The sequence below is a fragment of the Callospermophilus lateralis genome, chromosome 2, assembly GCF_048772815.1.
Source record: "Callospermophilus lateralis isolate mCalLat2 chromosome 2, mCalLat2.hap1, whole genome shotgun sequence".
Taxonomy (NCBI): domain Eukaryota; kingdom Metazoa; phylum Chordata; class Mammalia; order Rodentia; family Sciuridae; genus Callospermophilus; species Callospermophilus lateralis.
Window position 1 is genome coordinate 197986036 of NC_135306.1, and position 22589 is coordinate 198008624.

At 43.6% G+C, this 22589-nt stretch overlaps 1 protein-coding gene across 1 annotated transcript; it reads right to left on the minus strand.

The window, feature by feature from the left end:
- Nucleotides 1–1343: 1343 nt before the first annotated feature.
- Nucleotides 1344–20848, minus strand: LOC143390513 (olfactory receptor 9I1). The gene is given in 3 exon segments (XM_076842889.2): nt 1344–1737; nt 19910–20383; nt 20385–20848. Coding segments are annotated over 3 exon segments (1332 nt in total).
- Nucleotides 20849–22589: the final 1741 nt, after the last annotated feature.

The window sequence follows — 22589 nt, forward strand, 5'->3', positions numbered from 1 at the left end:
TAGTTGACACTTTGGGAAAAAATTTTTTTTCCCAAGTAAAATGTTATGCTGAATACCAATATGTCAGGTAGAAAAATAGATCATCTCTGATTGGAGCAGGCAGAATGGGGTCCAGATTCCCACCTCTTAGCCTCTCACTGCCGGAAGACCAATCCATAAGCCTGGAACTCTTAAATCCTTCTCTAGGGCCCTGAAGCCTAAGGAGCACACTATAACAATTACCCATCTATTCCAACCTTCCCATGGTTATACAAATCTTCCTTGTCTAGTTTATTTGACCAAAGTACCTAATTTCCAGAGAGACAAAGAGACTTTTCTTACACACAGCAAACTGGGGATAGAACAACAACACAGACCCAGCTCTTCTGGCTGAAAAAACAGTGCTGTTTCTTGAAGCTCTTGGCTGAAGCTTTTGTTCTCCCAAACATGTACCATCCATCTTTCACTCTTTCTCATTATTGGTACCAGGGTCTGAACTCAGGGGCACTTAATCACTGAATAATATCACCAATCCTTTTTTTTTTTTTTTTTTTTTTTTTTAGAGACAGAGTCTTACAGAGTTGCTTAGGGCCTTGCTAATTTGCAAAGTCTGGCTTTGAACTTGTGATCCTCCTGCCTCAGCCTCCCAGGCCTCTGGGATTACAGGTGTGCAGCACAGTGCCTGGCTGCCCCGTCTCTCTTTGAGGCTGTTCTAGCATTGCCTCTCCAATGACAGCAGGAGGACTACCTCACGCCCCACTGCTGAGCCACAGATGAAGCATGGGTGGTCGTTACCTATCTCATGCATGATTTTGCAGATGTATTATTTTTTTAACTGTTTGGTGAATTCTTTCCTACTATGGACCTCATGTTGTCTTTGCTGCATGTCAGCATTGGCAGGTAGTGACCTGACCGACCACTGGCCTCCCTCCTGGGTCTGCCTTCCATTTCCACGACCTCCTCTATGGGTCAGAGCAGCTGATTTCTAAGACCTCTCTCAGTTCTCACATCATCACCATTGTTGTTAGCAACGCCAGATCACCTGGAGCGGGCTGGACCTGATGACGGGCACTCATCACCTGGCAGTGTTCATATGCATGACCTCTTATTTTTTTAAAAAAAATAACCCTGCAGTATAAATATTATTATACTCTAGAGAGGAGAAAGCTGAAGCTCAGACAAAGGTGAGTGACCAGACCCCACAGAAATGTCATTTTGGGATTCATCTCAAATCCTTTGGGCCCTCAGTTCAGCTTTCCTTTCATTAGGCCGCTCTGCCTCTCTGCATGTCTGGGCTTCATCCTACCTGGGATGGACAGGGCTGGGTGAGGGATTTGCTTGCTCACCTGCCAAGGCCTGGCATCCTATGCATTGGCACATGTGCCTCCCAGGAATGGTCCCTCTCCTGGAGAGCAGGATATCAGGTTCCCATAGGTGACCAGCAGGGCTTTGGCTGCTAGGTAGGCTTGGTGAGTGGCAGTGAGATCAGCAAGGCTGAAGGTGGACAGGTGGGCACATGTTCTCCCGCCCCGTGGGAGTCTGAGCCCCTTCTCTGGCACTTTGGGTGGAGGCCCCGAGACCAGGCCATCTGGATCCGTGCTGCGCTCCCCCATTTTCCTCACCGGAGGGTTGCCTGGGAAGGTGGCTGGGTGCAGGGTCAACTGGAAATCCTCAAAGCCAGGCAACATTCCTGAGAGTGTGGCCAGGCTGAAGCTACCATTCAGGAGCTTCTGTGCTCTGGGACCCAACACTGAAGGACTGTAGAAGAAGGAGGTGGAGAAGACCCATGTCCTACCAGTCGCATTTCCTGAAGGGCCTCAGCCAGGAGTCTGAAGTGAAGGTGGTGGCAGTCACGGAGCATGACCTTGGTGGTAGGGGTGGAGGCGATGACTTTGGCTGTGTTGTCAATAATGCTGTCTAGATTGCCGATCCTGTTGGAGAAGGCCACGCTGCCACCCTAGTCCCCATCTGCCATTTACTTTCAAAGACTACCTCACTGACCTTTGGTAGATGCTATGTCCAGGCCCTTCTCAAACCTGTAGTCTCAGCTCTGAGAAGCGAGTTCACCTTAAGAAGGAATGCAGTGGAAAAATCAGGTCTTTTGGCACAGGTGGGAGAAACAGAGAAGTATGGATTTCTAAGGGTTTTTCTTTCTGCATTACGTCATTCTTGACATTGAGGGGTACAGACTCGAGGGAATTAAAAACTACCATCATCGTTAGAAGACTAGAAACAACATACATACATACCTTCCAAAGCAGCAGAAGGAAAAAACGAATTGGAAAAAAGTCAGCAAACTTAGGATAATAGAAAAAGTACATAAAAAGCATAAAATATCTTCTAACAAAATTAAATGAAAATATTCTATGTTTATTATTTCTATTGCTATGTTTTTAATTTATTAATCAAAAGCAATAACAGCATAGTAAATAGATGAGTATATGGAAGCAGGATAACATCAAGAAATATCTGCAAAAAAGTAAATGTGGAGAGCCGTGCTCCTGGGCTGGGAAGAGGGTGCTCTCTCCCCTACTTGCCTGTCGAGGTGAATGCTCCAGCCTCCTCTCTGCTCTGGGCCTCAGAAGACTGATTGTTATGAATGATTTGCCCTCCGTCTTCTGGCGGGAGGCCTGATGGCAGAGTGAGGCAGGGGCTGCCAGTGCTCTCTGCTCATCCACGGTTGGCAGTGACTATCTTCTCTATGAAGGCCACAGCTCTGGTAGGGGGTGGCGGGGGCGGGGGGGCGCTCTCCTACTTCCTTCCCGTGGATAGAAGCAGCTTCATACCTTGGCATCCTTCACCCTGAATTTGGCTTTGGAAACAGCCCCTCCATCAATCTCTCATCTCAGTGTGCCATCTGGGCTTTTCCTTTTCAGGGGCAAAGAGGAGGGGACCCCGCAGATCCTGACTATGACAGACACTTAAGAGTTGAATAAAGAGCAAAAGTCAGACATTTGCCATTTCCAAGAGACACACAGAAAGCAAAATCAGAAGAAAATTCAGTATCAAGGGATGTGTCTCATTGAAGTTTCAGATGAGGGCCCTGGATCTAGAGGCTTTGCAGCCCTTCTGACCCATGGAAGGAGGCCAGGCCTTTAGAGCAGCATGGTAGGGATCAGTCAGTCAGGGAGTGACTGCTGGTGGGCAGGTGAAGTGGGCGCCACGTGGTGTACTCAGTTTTCTCAAATCTGCTCGTTAGCAGAAAACTTTTCAGGATCAATGACAGGGTGGTGCTACAGCAAGTTGAATATTGGTGTTAAGAGACAGTCAAGGGATTAAGAGATATTATGTTTGGTAGAAGGGGACTAACAATTATGGTTTGTTTTCTCTCCCTTTTCCTTTTCTTCCTACTCTTCCTCTCCCTCTGCAAGTCCCCAGATTACTCAGTATGGGGCTTGTTTTTGGACAGTCCCCAGCACTCTGTCAGGAAGCTGTTCCACCCGTTACACATAAAAGTCCTTTTATTCCAAGTCCTTGGTGACTCTCTGGGTCTATACTGTACAAAATATACAGAGGATCAGGGAACTGTCTCTTCTCAAAAGTTAACTGCTCCTTCCAAGATTATATTTTTATAATTATTGTCAACAACAATAACAATTAACGTCATTTAGAATGTATTGTTATGCTATGTTATAGTCTGTTAATACCTGCAAAGACTAAAAGCTAGACACATTGTTATTAGCCTTTGTTATCTTTACTGTAGAAGAGGATGAGACTCTCAGAGGGATGACTTAACTTGTCAATATCACATAAGTGTAAGTAATCTTCTCAAGATCCTGGCTTACTGACTGTCAAGCCAGTGCCCTTTGGAATTTCTAGTCCTTCTTCTTCCTGACCCGTTTCTGTGTCTACTGACGGTCATTCTAGGAGTCATATGCATGAGGAGGGTCTCAGCTGGGTCCTTTGTTTTTTAAGGACTCTGGGATTTTGAAAACCGGAGTTAGGAATGTCAAGGGCCATTGCAAAATTCTTAGTAATTTCCTGAGGTAGACTTAGGACTTCCCTTGAATATTAGCAAAATAAAGGTAATACCCAACAGGTGAAGACCCCAGTGCTAGAGAAAAGATGCATAACATTCTAGTATTTTTTTTTTTTTTTTTGTGGTGCTGGGGATTGAACCCAGGGCCTTGTGCATGTGAAGTGAGCACTTACCAACTTAGCTATATCCCCAGTCCAAGATGCTTACATTGTAAATAAGTTCATTTTTGGGGGGGCTCAAGGCCCAGGTATGTGTAGCCTACAAGGCTGATCCTGGGGAAAGCTAAGTTCAATCTCCTGAAGTTAATATCCCCACTAAACACACTTTGGGCTTGATGCTGGGGTGACCTGGGAAGTGAGACGGCATATGCTCAGGACTAGAATGTTCCTGAGGACTCTCTCTCTCTCTCTCCTACATGAGCGAGAGTCAAATCAACTAAAAAAATGACTCAGCCTGCCTGGGTGTCTCTCTCTTTTATAAAAGAGACAGTCTGTGCTGAGCCAAATGTTGGCTGCCTCGGCAGGTCTGACTTCATAGTGGCAATGGTCCAGGTGTTTCCTTGTGCCCTGATGCTGGATTCATGGTTCATCATTCTAAGAATAATCTGGTTTCAGTCAGGGGCTTTTCTGTAAGGAGAGAGTACAGTGAGCAGCCACAGTGTTGGCAGCACTGGGAGTTCTATTTCTTATTCAGAGTTAACATATGATGTTTGGTCTTGACAATGATTTTGGACAACATGAGGCAATTCTATTGAGAGTGGTCGCTTCTGGGTGAGGGTGCACTTCTTGAGACAATGATGTCTCCACGCTGCCTGTGTCCCACTCAGCTCTGAGCTCTGTGGGGTTGACAACCAGGCCTCACTCATATTAGGTTGTGAAGTGGCTTGTAGCTATTGATCAGAACACACCTGGTGCATGGGCGTGAACTGGGATATCTCTGGAGCTACAAAGCAGAGTCTTCAATAAACAGCACCTTGGTGTGAATCTGTTAGAAGGCCTGAGTCCCCTGTCAGTGGGGCCCTTCATGTAAAAGCAGTGGCTGCTGCCCTGACCTCATGAGGTTAATGGGGCTGGAGAAGGGAGCCCTGATGAAGGGAGTAGCCACGTGGGGTGGATGGTCTTGGGTCTGACACCACCATGGCACTGCAGTGGGACCTTAAAGCAACCTGAAACCATGGGGATGTGACAGATCTCATGCACTTGGTCATTGAAGGCAATTAAGAGCCAAGAAAAGTGATTTGTTTTCATACCTTGGAAGACTGTTCATGTAAATGAAAACTGGAGGAAACCGTCCACTGTCAGCCACGTTGCAAGTGTCTGACTTAGAATGTGGTCGCTGTAACCCACGGTTCCAATGTGGAGCATTGAGGCAGGGTGGTTCCACCCTGAGCTCTCCCAAGGCAGATCTTTGTGGGGCTCTGTGGGTTCATGCTCACCTTCTCCTCAACTGCAGGACAGAGTGTAGCCCCCATGTGCCTCAAAGGACATGAGACTGTAGCATAACGCTCTACACCATAAGGAGACGGGTGCTCAGGAAAAACTTGGAAACAGCCAGAACAGAGATAGGCAGCATCTTTTTAAAAAAAATTTTTTTTTGTAGTTGTAGATGGACAGAATGCCTTTATTTAATTTATTTATTTGTTATGTGGTGCTGAGGATCGAACCCACTGCCTCACGTATTCTAGGCAAGCACTCTGCCACTGAGCTACGGCCCCAGCCCCAGCCCGCAGGCAGCACCTCTGTCTAAGCGGGGTTTCCCTTCCTGGTTTTTGTAACTTCTCTCCCTGGAATCAGTGGTCTGGGTTTCAATCCCAAACCATTACTCATTAGCTATGTGACTTTAGGCAAGTGAAATTTCCTCTTCCAGCCTCAATTTCACCATCTATAAAATGTGAATTATAATAGTGGCTTTCTCACAGAGTTTTTGTATTAAAAAGAGATAATAAAATGAAGATAATAAAATAATAGGAAACATGAACATCACATTGGCTATAAATTGGGCATTTTAATAAAATTTTTAGATATATTAACTCATTGGATCTTAAGAATTATAATACATGCAGAATATAGAAAAAGCAGTTTCTGTAACAGCAGAGACACAGTAAATGGTAGATGTAGCTATTATTAACTTATACTAAGTCAATATTGCAGAAGGAAGAAGGAATGATGAACTCATTTTCTACTAGGGTGTGAATGACTGACAATATGCACACACCACTCCTCCTAGAGGGTAAAGTATTCTCAACGGGTTGGATGATTTTTCATTTGAAACCACAATGGAGTCTGGAAAGGAAGGTCTTTAGGGGTTAAAAAAAATCACAATTAGGCAGTCATGTACCTTTCTCTAGGCATTCTGGGGAGAAGATAAAGTTTCTCCACCTTGGAAGTGATTTGATAAACACGGCCTCCCTGCCTAACAGGTTTGGTGGATATGGAAAGTCAAATAAAAAATAGACAAATATTTCACAGAAGTCTCAAGAAATCTCCCAGAATGTCTTGCTATGTTTGCTACTTTCCCAACCTCTGATAAGGGGAGAGGGGAGAAATGTGACCATCCCTGCCTGGAAGTCCTGAATGTGGGGCAGGTGGAGAGGGAAGGGCTGCCAGGGGTCATTAATCCCTTGGCTCCCTGGCTCTTTAACAAATTAATAGAATAGTTATGGGACTTTGGCCTAAGTTAGACAGATTTTAATTTTGGCACAAAATTTCATTGGAAAAATACTTCCAACTTTCAAAGAGGGCTGGTGACCTCACCTTGACTCATGTGTCACCTTATCATTTTCTTGTCATATTGTTGCAGACCAGAGATTGTCACGGAGCAGCACGGGTCTTTAGAACAGAATCAGGGAAGCACTGAACTAGTCCAAGACCTGCATCCCATTTTGTGGAAGGAAAACTCCCAGGCTCTGGGAAGTCACCTTGCTGGTAGGTCACAGCCTGCGGTCTTTCTCCCTGCTTGTATCTGTCATTGTGCCCTGTGCCAGAGTACAGATGGTTCCTGACTTAAGGTGTTTCACTTAAGACTTTTGAGTCTATAATGGTGCAAAATGTTAGGCATTCAGTAGAAGCCATACTTCAACTTTTACATTTTGGTCTTTTCGTGGGCTAGTGACATAAGGCAAAATGTTCTCTGGTGGTGCCAGGCAGTGACAGCTCCCTTGTCAGCTGTGCCATCATGTGGGTACACAAGGAGACTCTCGAGCGGCCCACATTGCCAAGCAAGGAGGTTTGGCGGGTTATTAAATGCATTTTCAACTGAGGGATATTTTCAGCTTATGCTGGGTTTACTGGGATGTAGCCCCACCGTAAGTCTAGGAGCACCTATATGAAGTGGTTTCCTCTTTCCAGGTACGACTCTCACCTGAGGGACTCTGTCCGCAGAGAGCAGCCCAGCTATGGGCTCTGACTCCAGCAAAGTCATCCCTCCAATCACCCAGAGGGGTTTCTGGGGCTGCAGCCAAATTTGGGCATGGGCTGGAGCTTGTTAGGGTCTAGACCCCTGAGATGCAGGAATCGTAGATCTGCTGTCCCACCATGATGTTGGAAGGAAGGCTGGGTCCTCTTTTGCCCCAGCCATAGCAAAGAGAAGCCTCAGAGTGTTTCAGAGAAGGTGAGCCTGGAGTCTTGAAAAGGGAAAGAACGGGGAAAGCTGGGATTGGACAGTAGTTCCACAGAGCCCTACAAAACAGCCCCAGAGAATCTCTCCTTGGGAGGAGCAAGGGTGAGAATGTGGGAATGAACTTGGATGTGCATTTGCTTAAAGAAAAAAAGCCTTGGGGGAAGCAGGGACTCCAGGGAAGATAGACACACACAGGTAGATTGACAAGGAGAAAGAATGCAGTTTCCCAGAGCTGGATAAGGAGACCCACAAAGTGACAGTATGCAGACATACACACATACTAGCAGTTGTGCAGACAGGCTGACAGCGATGTAGGCACACATGCACCAGTCCATAGTCTCCCTGCCCATAGGCATCTGTCTATAAAGTCAGTGAGTACAGAATGGATGTGACACAGAAAGACACAAACACTGGGAGAGATGGCTCAGATGCAGAAACAGAGACACATCCAGAGACCAGCACTCGGATGTGGATGAGTCAGTGAGAATGGGACAGACACATTTGGAGAGTGGTAGCCTTACACACTGGCAGACAGATGGGCACAGGCACCTGCATAGACAAACTGCCACAGATACAAGCACAGAGCTCTGAGTACACGCAACAGACACACAGACTGGCTTTGACAATGGCTCAGGCGGGAAGAACTAAGACAGACATAGGGGCAGGGTGACACAGGAGCCTGGCTGAACACTTCCCAGAAATCTTTTGGGTAGGACCTGTAGGCTCAAAGACTGAACTCTGGTTTGAAACTTGGTAAGCCTTGGAGATGCTTCAGATAGTCCTGAGAGCTGGGCTCATGGGTGAGAGATACTGCCAACATGGGCCTGGGGCTGTCCGCCTGCACCCCATGACTCTGCCTTCATATGAATTTCTCCACGTTGTAGACACCACGATGTTGAAAGTGTTCCCTGGCCTCAGATTGGAGTGTTAGCATTGCACAGAGGGAGGCATTCAGGCCTGGAGTGAAAAAGGGACTTGGCTTTAGTTAATCAGCAACGTGGAGAGGGTGGGGACTAGAACCAGGCCTCTCAAACCTCTGAAAGATTCCAAGGGAGCTCAGGAGGAATGCGCTGTCCTGCTCCAATGTCTCCCTGACGGAGGAACTTGGAGGGTGGGTGACAGCTGCAGGGGCACCCTGCTGGGTAGGGGGATGAGGACAGCTGTTCCTGTCACCCCCTGCCTAGGGATAAAGATCAGGACTCCTCTGGGCACAGCGGCTGCTCCAGAGCTGCTGTCAGTTGACTTCTGGTTGATCCACCACGGCATGTAAGGGAGCCACATCTCCCTCCGTAGACAGGATGTTCCGGAGTCTGAGCCTTGGCAGGTAGCCAAGGGCATGGATAGTGTTAACCATGGCAGCTGCTGAGAACAGAACAAAAGGACCACTGCACAGGGCTGTCCTTCCCTGTCGGTGTGTGGCCGGGGTCCTCTGTTGTCAGAGCATCTGGACTTGCTTCTTCTAGAAGGCTCCAGACATATCTGCTGGGGTTTCCAGGAGACCCCTCTCCCTCCAAGGGAGGGATCTCCAAGCCTTTCCCCTACATGACTGTGACGTCAGAGTCCTCTGGGTCTCTGAGACCCCCCTGTGGCGCTGGCAGCCCCTCACCTTCTGCGTTCAGTCAGTTGCTACCCTTCCTTACTTTCTGGCTGAGATGCCTGGCCGAGACAGCCCCACCGTGTGGGAGACGGGCCCTGACTCTCAATACTTCTTTACTTCTGGGGACCCTGCTCCTGGGCCTGTGTTTATGAAGGAGGCCGACTTCTCTGATCTTGGATCTCCTGGGCCTGCTTGCACCCTATAATCTTCAAAGCCAGACTTAATCCAACGATGCTCAGCAGAGGCCTGAGGTCTCCAGGGAGAAGCTGAAAAACAACCAGTGAAGCAGCTTTTCTGAGTGCAAGGCCGCAGGGCTCTCTCTCAGGTCTAGCTGGCCCTGGAGGGTGGTATGCTTGGTATCCTACAGGCTGTGAGGCACCTGCAGGGGGACAGCTAGCCCTAGGGTTACCTTTAAACACTTTTGACCTAGATTTTATTCCTGGTTTTGCCATGCATGTGTCTCAGGGTCAATGGGCAGGTCCCCTTCCCTTTCTTGGGGCTCAGTTTTCTTTTGGGTAATAGGGAAATACCTATCCCTAACTCTATTTCAACAGCAAAACCCTCTGTGACACCTTACATAGTGTGGAGAGTACAAATGGTTCCTGAGACAGGGATTCTTCCAGAGAGGTCCAGGTGAGTACCTGAGGGCAGGCCAGAGGAGGCTGGAGCCAGGGCCTCTGAAGGGCCAGATCAGGGTGCGACTCTACAGCATAAAAACATCCTCGGACAGCTTTTCCCATTTAGTCCTCACGGTAGCCCATGCCCACAGAGGAGCCATCCCTCTGATTTTACAGACACAATGCTGAAGTCCAGAGAGGGTGATTTGCCCCCAGCCCACAGAAGAAGTAAATGCAATCCAAGTCTCCTGGATCCAGTTCCAGAATTGTCCTGAGTTACAAGGTCATCTTTCAGAAGTGGGGTAGAGCATCATCTGCAAGAGCTACCTGCTGACTTTCTGGATGAGGCTACTTATGCACTTGGGCTGCTGAGTGTTTGGAATATTTCTGAATGCAGGTAGAGAGCAGGGCCTTGAGCCACGTACTTTCTCATCTGAGCTACCTTGCAGAGCAGATGGACAGACAGCTGGCCACATACTCCAAGAACGCCTGAGTCACACAATGGCTAAAGCCTAAAATTTCTCTGTTATCTGACATGCTTCCTCCAGACCATGCCAATGAGCTCATGCTATGTGAGAAGATCCCCCTAGTGTGAGCCCTCAGATGCTTCTCAGGCTACATCTTAGACCATCCCCAGTATTTGAATCCCGACTACTGCCCTGTGACCTAAGGGACAAGTCATCCAGTGTCTGTGGGTCTCACCTTTCTCTTACGTAGAATGGGAACAATGGTGCCTTCCTTGCCCATGTGCCACTTGTGAAGCCTAAATGTGGTAAGTAGCTAATTGAAAGAGATTTGCCAATTTTAGGAAAAATAGGGATGGTTCTTCCAGGGAAATTCACTAACAACAGTATATCTGTGTATCTGCCCTCTGGAGCTTCAGATCAGGGGCAGGTACCGTGTGCTGGTGGACCTGAAGGAATCCCAGGTCCAGGGAGTAGGAGATGTGCCCAGCCAGAGACAGGGTCTGTGAAGATAAATTGTCCACTGCATCATTCTGCCTAGATGACAAATGAGCCCAGGCCCAGATGTCTGGCTCCATAATTTTACAAGAAAGGAATTTCAGGGTCATGAAGAGGGAGCAACTGGCCCAGAGAGAAACTGCTTGTCTGCCCATGCATCTGGGGTGACAGTGCAACTGTCCTGTGGTTGTGGGGTATGATTTTGGGGAGCCCTCTCATAGGAGTTGCTCTTGACTGCTCCTAAATGTGTCCATGCCTTGCACATTGGAGCATCCCCACCTCATCTGGAGTCAATATCCTATTTGCACGCGTCCCCATTGCACTTGCTGGCTTCAGAGCAGATGTTGTGTGGCCCTGTCTTAGCCTTCCCTACCCATGTCTTAGGGGGCCATGGCGGGTGTTTGATATATGAATGGAAACAAGACCCCTTGACCCGTGCTGTCTTTCCTGTTGATATCTGCAGTGGGCAAAAATCTGGAGGAGGCACTTTATTCCCATTAATGGTACCCCTGTTGACGTGGGGAGCTTGCAATGTGGCTCTTCTGCTCTGAGACCCAAAGTGGACAAAGTCAAGGTGTGAGGAGGCCCTTTTCCTGGTTTCAGTCCTTGCTGCACTTGACCTCTGCTTCACACCCCCCTGAGAGAGGAGGACTATCCATCTCCCTATCTGTGGGTCTTGTTTTTTTTCAGTTGGGCCTTGAGCAGAGTTGGCTGTGCCCTAAGCATCTCACTTCAACCCTTGGAATCAATTTCTGCCGCTGGTACATCATACGCTCCTACCATAAGAGCTCAAAAGCGGTCCATGGACAGATACTGGGTCACCCTTCCCCTGGCTTCTAGGTTTCTGAGCAAAAATGTCCCCCTCTCTACCCTGAGCTCCCAAAGCCCATGCAAGTTGGGACCCTCATAGTCACAGGGTCCACCTACCATCGGCTTAGGACCACTCTGCTATTTAACAAAGGAAGGAAGGCAGCACCAGTGTTGGAACTTCAGGCTTCAGTGATAGATAAATTGAGAGCATTCTGGGGACAGTGACTCTTGAATCACCCCAAAAAGCACAGAACACAAACCATCGCCACCAACATAGCCAGGTACTGGCCATGACTGATGTCCTCATTATCATGCTCAGATGGTTGGGTTCTGGGCTGGCTGAGGGGCTCAGAGACAGGATGGAGCTGCCTAAATTCTCTCCAGGGTGCACAGTGACTTCTTTGTCCTTTGGGCCTCTTTCTGGGAGATGGAATCTTAGAGAAAGCCAAACAGTGTCCTCACCTGACACAGCTGAGCAAGGACCAGTCCAGCCCCCTTTCTGCAGTCCACTGATGTCCCTGGTCTCATGGCTGATGCTGACTTAGAAGCTGTGGTTTGATCTTTTCAGGCAGAGGTCACCAGTTCCACAGAGTTTATGAAACACACAAGGAGGGGCGAACTTCTTTCAATTCCAGGGGTCTAACATGCTTGAGACCCAGGGGAGCCATGAGAGGAGAAATGGTCCCCTTTAAGGCCTGCCCTTGCCTTGGCCCCAAATGAGCTGCATATTTATCTCATAAGATTAATTCCCCACAAAGTCAGACAGATATCTCTTTCCTAGGGACCTCCTAGAGTCTGGGTGAGTAAATTTGCTTTCCTATGATTGAATTTGCCAATGGTGTAAAAGAGCTATGAGAAGAAGGTAATGACCAAGAGTTATGGGTGAGACTTAGAGATACGTACCATGAGCAAACAATTTTCCAGGTATGAGCAACCGTATAGTTTGGATGCACTGTGCTGCAAAATTTATTGGTTGAAATCTAATCGCCAGTGTGATGGTGTTAGGAGGTGAGAACTTTGGGATGTGACTTGGGCCTTATAAATGAAGTGCTAGGGAGCTACCTGGCTCTTTTCACTATATGGAGACACAGCTATATGGCACTAGCTATGAAAGTGAGGCCTATAAGAAAGTGAGGCCTCACCAGACATGAAATCAACTGATGCCTTGACATTGGACTTTCCAGCCTCTGGAATTATAAGAAATAAGTTTTTGTTGTTGAACAGCGCACAATTTATGCTAGTTTGCTTTAGCAGCCTGAACCAATGAAGATAAGTGTTGATCAGGTGTGCAGGTAATTGTGTCCAACCATCATGAACCAACATCTGTGTGATCCATTCTTTTCTTTTTAAAATTATAATTATTAAAAGAATGATCACTTACTATATGCCTGCTTGTGTTCCACATATTGTATATATATTATTTTTGAAGTCAGCAAACCATGGCTCACAGTCTAAATGTGGCTTGCGGCCTATTTTTGTAAAAAATGTTTTATGGCTACTCAGAGACGCTTGCCTATGGCTTCCTGCTCACAAAAATGGCAGACCTGAGTGATTGTAATGGAGATTGTGTGGCCTGCAAAGCCTAAAATATTTACTATCTGACCCAGTTCAGAAAAAGCTTATTGGCCTCTGCTTTAAACTTAACTTTTATTTTACAAGAAATACAGGGAGAGTGTCATGTATTAGTTTTCTATTGCTGAATAACAGCCTACAGTTAGCAGCTGGTAATGACCACAGGTCAGAAGTCACAGCTTTTGGTGATGATTCTTCCTCTTCCTCCCACCACCCCTTGGCTTCCTTACTAGTCCCTAATAGCCCTGTTATACTTTCAGTTTCAGGCCATTTTTTAAAAAAAACTTTCACATATAAGATAAAAATATAATATTCATCTTTCATGTCTGGCTTATTTAGTGCAACATAATGGTTCCTAGTTCCATCCATTTTCCTGCAAATGACAGGATTTCATTGGTATTTATGATTGAATAATATTCCATTGTGTTTATATACCATATTTTCTGTATTCATCCATCTGTTGATGGGTGCCTAAACTGATTTCACAGCTTGACTATAGTGAATAGTCAATAAACATGGGCATGCTGTTGTTTCTTTTGTATGCTGACTTAATTTCCCTTGGACACATACCCAGGAGTGGGAAGGCTGGTTTGCCCAGAAGATCCGTCTTAGTTTTTTGAGGAACCTCCACACTGTTTTCCAAAGGGGATGTGCCAGTTTACAGTCCCACCAATAGTATATAGTGGTTCCCTTTTCTCCACATCCTCATCAGCATTTGTCAATTTTAGTTTTTTTTTTTTTTGGTAATAGCCATTCTCATTGGGGTGAGATAGAACCTCATTATAGTTTAAATTTGCTTTTCCCTAATGGTTAAACATATTGAGAGTTTTGTTACATATTTACTGACCTTTTTATAAAAACCTTTTTATTGGTGCATAATAATTATACATAATAGCGGGATTCACCATGACATATCTGTACATGAACATAATAACACCATTTGACCAATTTCATTTTCCAGTGTCTTCTCTTTTCCTCCCCTCCTCTCTCCCTTCTATTCCCTTCCTCTGCCCTCATGGTCTCCCTTCTATTTTCATGATATCCCTTTCCTTTTTTCTCTCCAACTTCCACATGGGAGAGAAAACATATGACCCTCTATTTTCTGAGTCTGGTTTATTTCACTTAACAGAATGCTCTCCAGTCCCATTTGTTTTCCTGTAAATGACATAATTTCATTCTCCTTTATGGCCAAATAAAGCTCCATTGTGTGTGTGTGTGTGTGTGTGTGTGTGTGTGTGTGTGTGTGCGCGCGCGCGCGCATGCATACACACGGGTGCACAGTGTGTATGGGCCTGCACACATGTGTATCTGTCATTTATCCATCTATCATTTATCCTATCTATCCTATCTATCTATCTATCTATCTATCTATCTATCTATCTATCTATCTATTTATCTATCTCATTTTCTTTACCCACCTGTCTGTTAATGGACACCCAAGTGAGTTCCATAACTTGGCTATTGTGAACTATGCTGCTATAAACATGTGTATACATGTGTCTCTATAGTGTCCTGACCAATTCTTTTGAATAACTCTGGACTGTATGGTAGCTCCATTCCTAGTTTTTAAAGGAACTTCCATGTTTATACTAATTGACATTAGTATAATGTCATAGTGCTTATACTAATTGACATTCCCACCAATATTGATAAGAGTTCCTTTCCCTCCACATCCATGCCAGCATTTATAAATAATAATCCTAAATTCTTGAGGATTGCCATTCTAGTTGGAATGAGATGAAATTCTCATCATAGTTTTGATTTGCATTTCCCTGATTGACAAATACATTGAACATTTTTTTAAATTTTTTATTTGTTGGCCATCTGTACTTCTTTTGAGAAATATCTGTTATGTTCATTCAATTTCTTTAGATTATTTGTCTTCTTTTTGATTGGATTATTTGTTTTTTTTAATGTTGTTTTCTTGAATTCTTTATATATATATTTTTTGTCCGGGTTCAATTTATGTGATATATTGATTGATTTGTATATATTAAATCTTCCTTTTTCAGATAAGCAGTTGGCAAAGACTCTCTTCCATTTTGTAGAATGTCTTTTTATTTTGTTGATTGTGTTCTTGGATAAGTGGAAGCTTTTTAATTGAATGCATTCCCATTTTTCACTTTTGTTTCCTGTACTTCCTACTGAGGAAGTTATTTCTTGTACCACTACCTCGAGGGGCTTACCCTGTTTTTCTCTAGTAGTTTTTGGTCTTACATTAAGGTCTCTGATCCATTTTGAGTCAAATTTTGTACAGGGTGAGAGAGAGAGTGGTCTAGCTTCAAGTTACTCTAAGTGAATATCTAGATTTCCCAGTCCAATTTACTGAGAGGCTGTTGTCCTTTTTCTAAAGTATATTTTTGGCAATTTTGTTGAGAATCAGTTGGCTGAAAATGCATGGGTCTATTTCTAGATTTTCTATTCTGTTCCATTGGTCTGTGAGTCTATTTTTAATGCCAATACCATGCTGTTTTTATTACTCTTGTTCTATAGCATGCTTTGAAATTAGATATTGATATACCTCCAGCATTGCTCCTTTTGCTCAGGATTGTTTGGTTATGTTGGGTCTTTTGTGCTTTTGCATGATTTTCTCTCCTAGATTTGTGAAGAATGTCATTGATATTTTGATGTGGATTGCATTGAGTATGTAGATCGCTTTGGGTGGTTTGGTTGTTTTAACATTATTCATTATCCCAACCATGATTATGAAGAGGTTTTTCCACCTTCTGTTTTCTTCAATTTCTTTATTTAATTTTTGTAATCTTCGTTGTAAATCTCCTTAGTTAGGTTTATTCCTAAGTTTTTAATTTTATTTTTTTGTGGCTATTGTGAATGAATTTATTTTTCAGACTTCTTTATTGGTAAATTCATTGTTGGTGTATAGAAAAACTTCTGATTTTTTATTGTTGATTTTGTATTCTACTATTTTAATAAATTTATTATTCTAAGAGTCTTTTAGTGGAGTCTTTGTAATTTTATAAGTACAGAAATAATGTATATAACCATACTATCTGCAAACAGTGAAAATTTGACTTCTTTTCATATTTTTATGACTCATTTCTTTCTCTTGCCTAATTGCTCTGGCTAAAATTTCTAGTACTATGTTAAATAAGAGCCGTGGGCATGTACATATTTATCTTGATTCTTGTCTTGGAGGAAATAATTTTAGCTTCCCCCATTCAGTATAATGTTGGCTACAGACTTGTCCTATACAGCCTTTATTATATTGAGGTATGATCTTTCTGTATCTGGTATTTTTCTTCCGGACTTTTATCATGAAGAGATGTCAAATTTATCAACAGCTTTTTCTACATATATGGAGATAATCCTGTGAATTTTGTCCGTGGTTCAATTTATGTGATATATGATTGATTTGTATATATTAAATCTTCTTTGTATCCTTGGAATAAAGGCAATTTAATTGTGACATATGATCTTTTAAATGTACAGTTGAATTCAATTTGCATTTTTTTTTGTTCAGCAGGAATATTGATAAATATATTTTTCTTTTTGTTGTGTCCTTGTCAGGTTTTGGTAGTAGGTTAATGTTGGCTTTGTTGAATGAGTTTAGGTGACCTTTCTTTTCTATTTTATGGAATAGTTTGAGGAACATTGATGTCTGTTCTTTAGAAGTTTGATAAAATTCAGTAGTGAAGTCCTTTGGTTCTGGGTTTTTCTTTGTTGGGAGACTTTTATTAATGATTCAATTTTAATGCTTGTTAAGGATTTATTTAGGTTTTTATATCATACTTATTGATATAATTATACATATATATATATATATATATATATATATATATATATATATATATATCAATCATACTGATTGAACCCAGGAATGCTTAACTGCTGAGCCACATCCCCAGTCCCCTTTTTAAAAACTTTTTATTTTGAGACAGGGGCTTGTTAAGTTACTTAGGGCCTCATTAGGTTCCTGAGATGGGCTTTGAACTTGTGATCTCCTACCTCAGTGTACCAAGTTGCTGGGATTACAAGTGTACACCACTGTGCTTAGCTAGGCATATATTTTTCAAAATATTCCCTAATGATCCTTTGAAGTTCAGTGGTATCTATGGTAATGTCTCCTTTTTCAACTGTAATTTTGTTTATTTATTTATTTGGCTCTTCCTTCTCTTCCTAAAGATTGGTTTACCCAAAATTTTGTTTATTTTTTTCATTTCAAAGAATCAACCCTTTGTTTCATGGATCCTTTATATTGCCTATATTTATTATTTAATATAGAAAAATTAAAAAAAAGAATAAAAAAGAAAAAAACATTCTTACTTGCCAAGGTGCTTGGATGAGGGCAAGGGCGATTATGACCTACGTGGACCAAAGCTTCTCTCTGGGTCTTGAGCTGTGTGCTCCTGTGGAAAAAGCTATGCGTTTGGGCTTTTCACCACCCTCCTTTGTTCAGCCGTGATGCCCTCCAGGGATTAGCCAGAGTGATTTGTGGCTGAAGGCAGTTTAAATTTTTCTCAGCGGCTTTGCCTCCTGAATAACCTAGTTGAAATGTGGAACTCCTCACGCAAAGATTCCTCTGGAGCTTTGTAGGCTGCAATGCTGGGGGTGGGACAGGACAGACACCAGCATTATGGTGTGTACCCAGATGGTTCTGAGGGTGGGAAAGGCCACAGAGCCATAAAGATCTGTGCCGTGATGGGGGTGGTGGGATCTGTGCGATCTGCCATCCTTGTTCATGGTGCTATGAGACTTGGTGCCCACGCAGAACGCCATGTGGCTGTGCACGCCACTGAACTCAGAAGGCAGGTTCTCCAAAGTGCTTTTGTCCCCCTCTCCATCCCACTCCACATTTCCCACAGCATAGAACTCTTAGCAGTTTGACCCCATACCCTGAGCCAAGACCGTCTCATGGAAGTCCATTATCAAGGGAGAGCAGTTGAATGGCCGCAGGGTCACAGAGATAGGAAAATTCAGATGTTTCTGACTCCCAAAGTGATTCAAGCTCAGACAACAGGGCCCTTTTCAAGATGACTCTGGATTTAAGCATTCTGAGAATTCCAGTGCTCTCCCATGGCTACCCACCTCAACATTCAGCTAACTACATATCAGTTGTTTTGGTTTTATCTTGGGAACAATCAGGCAAGAAGTGGGTTCCTCCATACTGCTATCTTGCCCTTTTGGACTAGCACATCAAATCTCTTGATTAGTGGTATCTTGGCATGGACAGCCTTGATTTCTCCCATTGCTTCTTCCATTTTCTCTGACTTGATGCCACTGACCTGAGCCTAATAAAAACCAAAGACAGAAGCAAGTCTTAGATTGATTAATTTAAGAAGATTCTTGAGTCCTCAACTTTGCTTGCTCCCTAACTTTGACTTAAACATGGCTGTGGATCACAATCTCATGGAAGTTCATCATCTTTCATTTCATTGAAACAGAAAAATGATTTCAGGGTTTCTTAGTTCAAATGCTTTAAAAAGAGATTAGGTTCGTCCAGCTGTCTTTTGTTTGAGGGAAGTACATAAATGAAAAAAGTTGAAAGAATGTAACCAGCTTAAATATTAACTGCCTGCTGTGTCAACAAGACCAGTTATGTGACACAAAGCAGCTTTCACACATTCAGTCTGGGCCACGGATAGGTCTAGTGCCACATCTTATCTAGAGTTGTCCATAACTCATTTTGGAAATTTCCGGTGTAGACATGTTGAATTGTCACACAAATATTATTATATTCTAGTACTTAATAGCTCCTTCTCTTGAGGTGAGATTATCCATCCTTATTTAGCTACAAAATCTTTGTTTTTTGGAATGGAAGTTTAGAGACATGGAATCTATGCTTTGGGATAAGCCTAACTAGGGGGTCTCCAAGGACTCTTTTTTGCTATTCCTATTTCTGAAGCACAAGATTATAAATACAGTTTTCTTTGAGGCTCTGAATCTCTGAATTTTTCAAAATGTGAACCAAGTAACGAGCAAATTCAGATTTCTAAATAGCAATAGTCTTTATAAATTTATAGCAAGATCTTTGCTAGGGAAGGTGATGTGTGGTTCGGCTGTCTTTTATATTCCTCTGAGCTCTTTGCTTGCAAGAACTGTTCACGAGGTAGGCAGTGGGTGAGGAGAGGAGGCAGCACAGTGTGCTTCAGCAGCCAGAGCTGAGGGAGACCCTCCCAAAGGTAAGTGGCTTACTTCTTCCTGAGATCTCAGCAGAGCAAAGAGGCAGGAACCACAGAGCCAGTGAGTCTCCAGCTTGCAAGGCCGTTCGCAAATTCCACCATGGCCTGAGCAGGAAGGAAGACACTAAGGGGCAAGACACCCTAATGGTGAAAAGGGAGGCCTGTATCTCAAAGACCTCCTTGCCTGGGCCAGGTAGAGTCTCAGTTCTGTTTTATATAGTCCTCCTGCTAATTGAAGTGATTATTCATTTATATATTAAAAGGAAAAAGGAAGGCCAATTATTAGCTCAATTCACAGGGGTCCCCAGATGTCATCTTTGACAAGAACAGGCTAATGTTGATGGGAGCCCACAGAAAGGGGAAAGAGTGGTAAGCATTGGGGTGGTGAACTTCAGGATTTCTAAGTTATGACATTAGAGAGTGGCCGGACTGTTGAGTGACAAGGAATGGGCTGGAAGGGGTATTGCTGGCTACAAACTTCACAGCTTTTGCAGTTTTTCTCATGTGCCTGGTGGCCCTGGTCCGCCTTGTCTCCATTCATGCCTATAGGATGCATATAGTGCTGGAACCTATTAGGATATGTAGCCGTGGTAACAAAATTGCCTAGGATAAGAAGTCCTCTCATTTCTACCTACCCCCTCTGGGACACCTGGACTCTACCAGTGACCTTTTTGAAGGCAGCTTTCACGTCCTTGTTCCTCAGGCTGTAGATCAGAGGGTTCAGCATGGGGATGACCACAGTGTAGAAGACAGACACCACCTTGTCCTCCTCCAGGGATTTTCCTGAGCCGCTTCGTATATACATGAAGATGAGGGTCCCAAAGAGAAGGGCCACAGCGGTGAGGTGGGAGGCGCATGTGGAGAAAGTCTTGGCCCTGCCCCCTGAAGACTTCACCCTCAAAACGGCCTTGATGATGAGCAGGTAGGAAATGAGGATGACCAAGGCATTGGCCAAAATCACAAAGTTGCCAAAGAAGACAATGATGACCTCAGTGTTCGTTGTGTCACCACAGGCAAGCTTCAGCAGGGGCGGGAGGTCACAGAAGAAGAAGTTGATCCGATTGTCCTCACAGAATGAGAGGGAGAAGGTGCATGTGGTTCTCAGGATGGCCCGACACCCCACAGACATAGGCTCCCAGCACCAATCTCCAGCAGACTCTGGGATTCATGGCCACAGTATAGAGCAGAGGGTTGCTGATAGCAACACAGCGGTCATAGGCCATCACTGCCAGCAGGAAACACTCTGTACCTGCACAGATGGTGAAGAAGAAGAACTGGGCAGCACAGCGGCCATAGGAGATGACCATTTTGCCTGTGGTCAGTGTGGCCAGGATCTGAGGGGTGATGATGGAGCTGTAGCAGGCATCTAGCAGGGAGAGGTGGCTCAGGAAGAAGTACATTGGGGTGTGGAGCTGGCCATCCACTCGGATGAGTACCACCATCCCCAGATTCCCCAGAAGGGTGACAAGATAGAAACTGAGAAAGACCAGGAAGAGGGGCGTCTCCAAGTTGGGGTGGTCAGTAAAGCCTGTGAGGATGAACTCGGCCACTGTAGTGAGATTATTCTTGGCCATGGATTCAGTGTGGACTGTTGGTCTGAGGGTGAGAACAAAGTAAAATAACAAAACAAAACAAAACAAAATTCTTAGAATCAGGAACAGAATCTTTTTCTCTATGGTAGAAGATGAGTTTATAATTCTGAATTTAGGTATAGAGTTTTTATTTTTTAAATTTTTCTTTAGAAATCCTGAACCCGGCTGATTCTCCTTGAGCTTCTTCTGCATTGTATGGAGCTGAGACCCCTGAGTTGGTGCTTCTGATTCAAATTAATTCTGCTTCATCTTGGGGATTTCTGTGGAGATACAAGACACGTGATTCTCAAGTTTGGAAGGGAGCAAAGTGACATGTATTCTAATCCCATCTGGGGCTGGAGTCCCTCTCCTGCATACCCTGTGCGGTCATTTAGTCGCTACATGAGCCTCCATCTGCAGACAGCTCCACCAGTAATTCTCTGTTTTGGACCTGGATTCTTCCTCTCTGTACCTTCCACCCACTGGCCTTAGTTTTATCCCTTCCAGACATGCAACAATTTTAATCTCTTCTTACCATCTGTTCAGAAGGTGGAAGATGATGATCTACTCATCATGCTGAATAATTCCTTACTGTATACATTGACATATTTTTCTTCTTATTATATGATTATTCAACCAGGCAGTTGAAATTTCCTGGTCAGTTAGTGATAATTAATAGATAAAAGTTTTTTTCCTCCACTTTAATCTTTACCACTCTAGCTCAGAGGTCATCATCTTCACAATATTATTTATTTATTTTTTATCATTTCGAAGACCATGATTATAAATAATATGTTCAAACTTATAGTCTTGCTACCTTTTAGTTATCTGACTTTAGGAAAGTTATCTAACACGTTTGTGCCTCAATTTCTCATCCACGTTGCAGAAAATGTGTGCCTATATCATAGGGTTATTTTGGACTTTAAATAAATTAATATCTGTAACAGGAATGCTACAGAGTCCAGCTGTTGAAAGAGCTGAATAATGCTAGTTAATGTTATTTTTGCTATTATCATCAGTCTTAGAAAGTATCTATTGACTTCTTGCTCTGAAAGATAATGCATTCCCTCAAGAAAATTTTATTATATTGCAATTTGTCTATCTCTTTAAATAATATATTTGTTTGTCTACCTATATATATCCCTATGTGTGTATATATTTTTTTCTTTCAGTAATTGAGTAAATTTGGACTCTCACTAAGGTGAAAAAGTCATTTCCCTATCATTTCTTCTCTCTTCCTTTCTACTCCATTAAAACAAACAAATATTTTATTCCATTCATGTGACAATGTTTTCTATTCTAATTAGCTCTTCTATACTTTTCTATGGGTTGATTATGACAATAATAAGAGGCATTTCTCTATTATTATTACATGCTTATTATACACTAAAGGACTAAATAGCATGATAGAATTTGTAGAGGAAGCAATGTCACTAAACTTTAGCTTGAGGACAAGCTTTCAAATATCAAGTGAAATGAATGTTCTTTTCTTATACTTTACCAGATGCTCAAAATAATTATATTTAGTTTGTTTTATATTTGAGTCATGGAAATTTTTGCATTCCCTATAATTTTCTGTTGCCACTGGGCACAGATTGGGGTTACATCAGAGTGTGTGTGTTTGCTGCTGGCCCCTTTCCAAGTCCATCCAGAATCCCCATTAAAGTGCCTAAAGTCCAAGTGACGCTTGAGATCTTTGCCTGGAAATCAGGATTCATACTTTCTTTCTTCAATGTCATCTCTA